Here is a 2,698-nt window from a genome sequence, read left to right as displayed (position 1 = left end):
GATTATTGTTTACATCAATGTAGGGGAGAGCGGGGCAAGTTGACTACGTTAAGGTTCGAACAATTATCCTGCCACAACTAATGGTTATATTATCATAATTTTTTTTACAGATAATCCAGAGTATACTAAGAGTATATGCTAATTTTTTGGTTTCTTCATATTTAGTATCTTATGCTTAAAAAATAATTTTGAAAAATTAATAAATTTCATCAAGGGGCAAGTTGACTGTTATTTTGGTTGTGCTGAATAAAGTTTTAAAAATCTCAATTAAATCATTTTGAATATCTTTATTCAGTATAAAATATTAATGTAATAACTAATAAGGTTGTTTACTTGTTGTATAACATGCTTTATACCAGGGGCGTATTTAGATATATTTTTTGGGGGGGGGGCTGTGGTATTTTCTGCAACTGAAATTCCCCAATTCAGCCTATTAAAAATAAGAGTTTGAAAATTAGTACACAATTTTAATTTTTGTCATGATTTTTAATGTTTTCAAAAAATTAATAATGAAATAATATATAATAATAATAATAATACGATATTCATATAACAAATCAAATCAAATTTAAATTTCTTTCTTTGCCACTGTTAGCAAATTTATCTAATAAAATGTCATCTGGTATGTCAATGTCTCTATGAATAGCTAAAAGGGCAAGTCCCACTAGTCTGGATTCTGAAGTTGTATTTCTTAAATACGTTTTGAGTCTTCTCAACGTCGAAAAGCTGCGCTCAGCTGTAGCGGTTGATACTGGTATTATAGCTAGTATTTTTATTAATTCATACATGTTTGGATACATTAAATTATCACAGACACTCAAAGCCTCTATAGCAGTTGTGGGCCTTAAGTTGTCTTCAATATTCTTCCACTTAGCTTGCCAAATTTCGTACTCTGCTTCTATAACGTCATTTAGCCCCGGTAAATCATTTTCATAAAATTCAACAGCTTTTTTTTAATAAGAAAATGGTTTTTCAACTACAATACTTGGTAAGACATATTGTAATGAAGTTATAGTTTCATTGTGAGGTATAAATCGTTCATTTAATGCCATCATCAAATCGTCCAAGTACGGTATAAAAATAGATTTTTTGTAATATTCTTCAATGTTGTTAGATGGTACATTGCTTCTATTTCTTTGACTGCTACAAATACGAGGCATTTTTGGTTCAATATTTAACTTTTCAGCAATATCTTTGGCTTCTTTATAAATATTGTTAAATTTTAAATCAACGTTTTCTCTTATGGATTGAAACACAGAAAATATACCTGAAGACAAGTGTCTTCCAGGCTCGCAAGACCAAAAAGTTCCTTATTATTTAGTAGGAGATGAGGCTTTTGGTTTACATAAGCATCTCCTAAAACCGTACGGTGGACATAGTTTAACAATCAAGAAGAGGATATTCAACTATCGGTTATCTAGAGCACGCAGGTACGTGGAATGTACATTTGGAATATTAAGCAACAAATGGAGAATCTTCCATCGTGCAATTAACTTAGATCCAGACTTTGCTACGGATATAGTGAAAGCTTGTGTAGTTTTACACAATTTCGTACGCGACCGAGACGGCTTTGAAACGGAAGATATGATGTCTATTACAGGACTTGAAAGTGACCCAGGAAATCCCCCAGGGGAAATGAGAAGAAATCAGGCAACAGCCTCAGCCAAAAATGTAAGAGATGTACTCAGTAATTACTTCATGACTGAGAATGGTTTAGTCCCTTGGCAGTTTTCAAAAATCTAAATAATATATTATGTTTAATTATGTTTTAATAAAAATATAATGATATAAAATATAATATTGTATTTATTCATTTCACTATTAATAGGGATCAAAATAACTAATAAGAAATAAATACATAGTAGCCTAAAAAAATAGTAAGTTTTTTAGTATTTACGGTTACAAATTATAATTATTTATAAATCAAACTATTAATACCATTATTTTTCGTATAAATAAGATAAAAATATTATTAAGATATTAGTTTTAAGGGTTTCTCATAGTATAATGTTTTTATTTTTCAGAAAATCAGTTAAAAATAAAGAACAATTATTTATAATGTTACATGCCAAAAATAGCTTGTACTATAATCCAATTTACTTATAATTTTGGAAAGTACTCATAAAATAATCTTAATACTCGACGGAAATAAAATATGCAATACCTACGTACCGATATCATTTTTTTTAGAATCGTCAAAATCTTCGTAGCCGTCTATGATTTCCGTACAAACAGCTTTCCATGCTTCTAGCGTCTTAAATTTATCTTTATACTTTTCACTTGTTTTGTCCCACAGCACTACACGTGATTGGACTGATGTAATCAGCCGCTCAATATCAATGTCAAGTGAATCAGACATTGCCAAATGTATATTATAAAATTTAAAATGAGAAAATGAAAATGAAATAATATTTTCCCTTGCCGAAAACGTGACCGAACCGAAACTAAACCGTATGTGTGTAAACGACCATTTGCTTTTGTTAACTCTGGACCCGAATTGAAACCGAACGAAACCGATTCGTGTCGAGGGGGCTTTCGGTTCTATCAGTTATCTATTAGGTACCGAACACACGCCGTATCACCGTTTCACACTTATCCAGCGGCTACCGAAAACGAATCGAATACGCACCGAACCGAATCGAACCGTATAAGTGTGAAACGAGCCTTACTATGCCATTTCTAATGCGAATGAATTTAC

At 31.2% G+C, this 2,698-nt stretch overlaps 1 protein-coding gene across 1 annotated transcript; it reads right to left on the bottom strand.

Moving 5' to 3' along the window:
* Positions 1-557: 557 nt before the first annotated feature.
* On the bottom strand, positions 558-2,359 carry LOC111042627 (52 kDa repressor of the inhibitor of the protein kinase-like). The gene is made up of 3 exons (XM_022327307.1): positions 2,173-2,359; positions 986-1,201; positions 558-946 (listed from the first exon to the last, which is right to left on the bottom strand). Exons 1-3 carry the CDS (start codon positions 2,357-2,359, stop codon positions 558-560), a joined length of 792 nt encoding a protein of 263 aa, XP_022182999.1.
* Positions 2,360-2,698: the final 339 nt, after the last annotated feature.

The sequence above is a fragment of the Myzus persicae genome, unplaced genomic scaffold (genome assembly GCF_001856785.1).
Source record: "Myzus persicae strain clone G006 unplaced genomic scaffold, MPER_G0061.0, whole genome shotgun sequence".
Classification (NCBI taxonomy): Eukaryota; Metazoa; Arthropoda; class Insecta; order Hemiptera; family Aphididae; genus Myzus; species Myzus persicae.
Note: the sequence above shows the minus strand (reverse complement) of the source record. Positions and strands in the feature narration are given on the sequence as shown.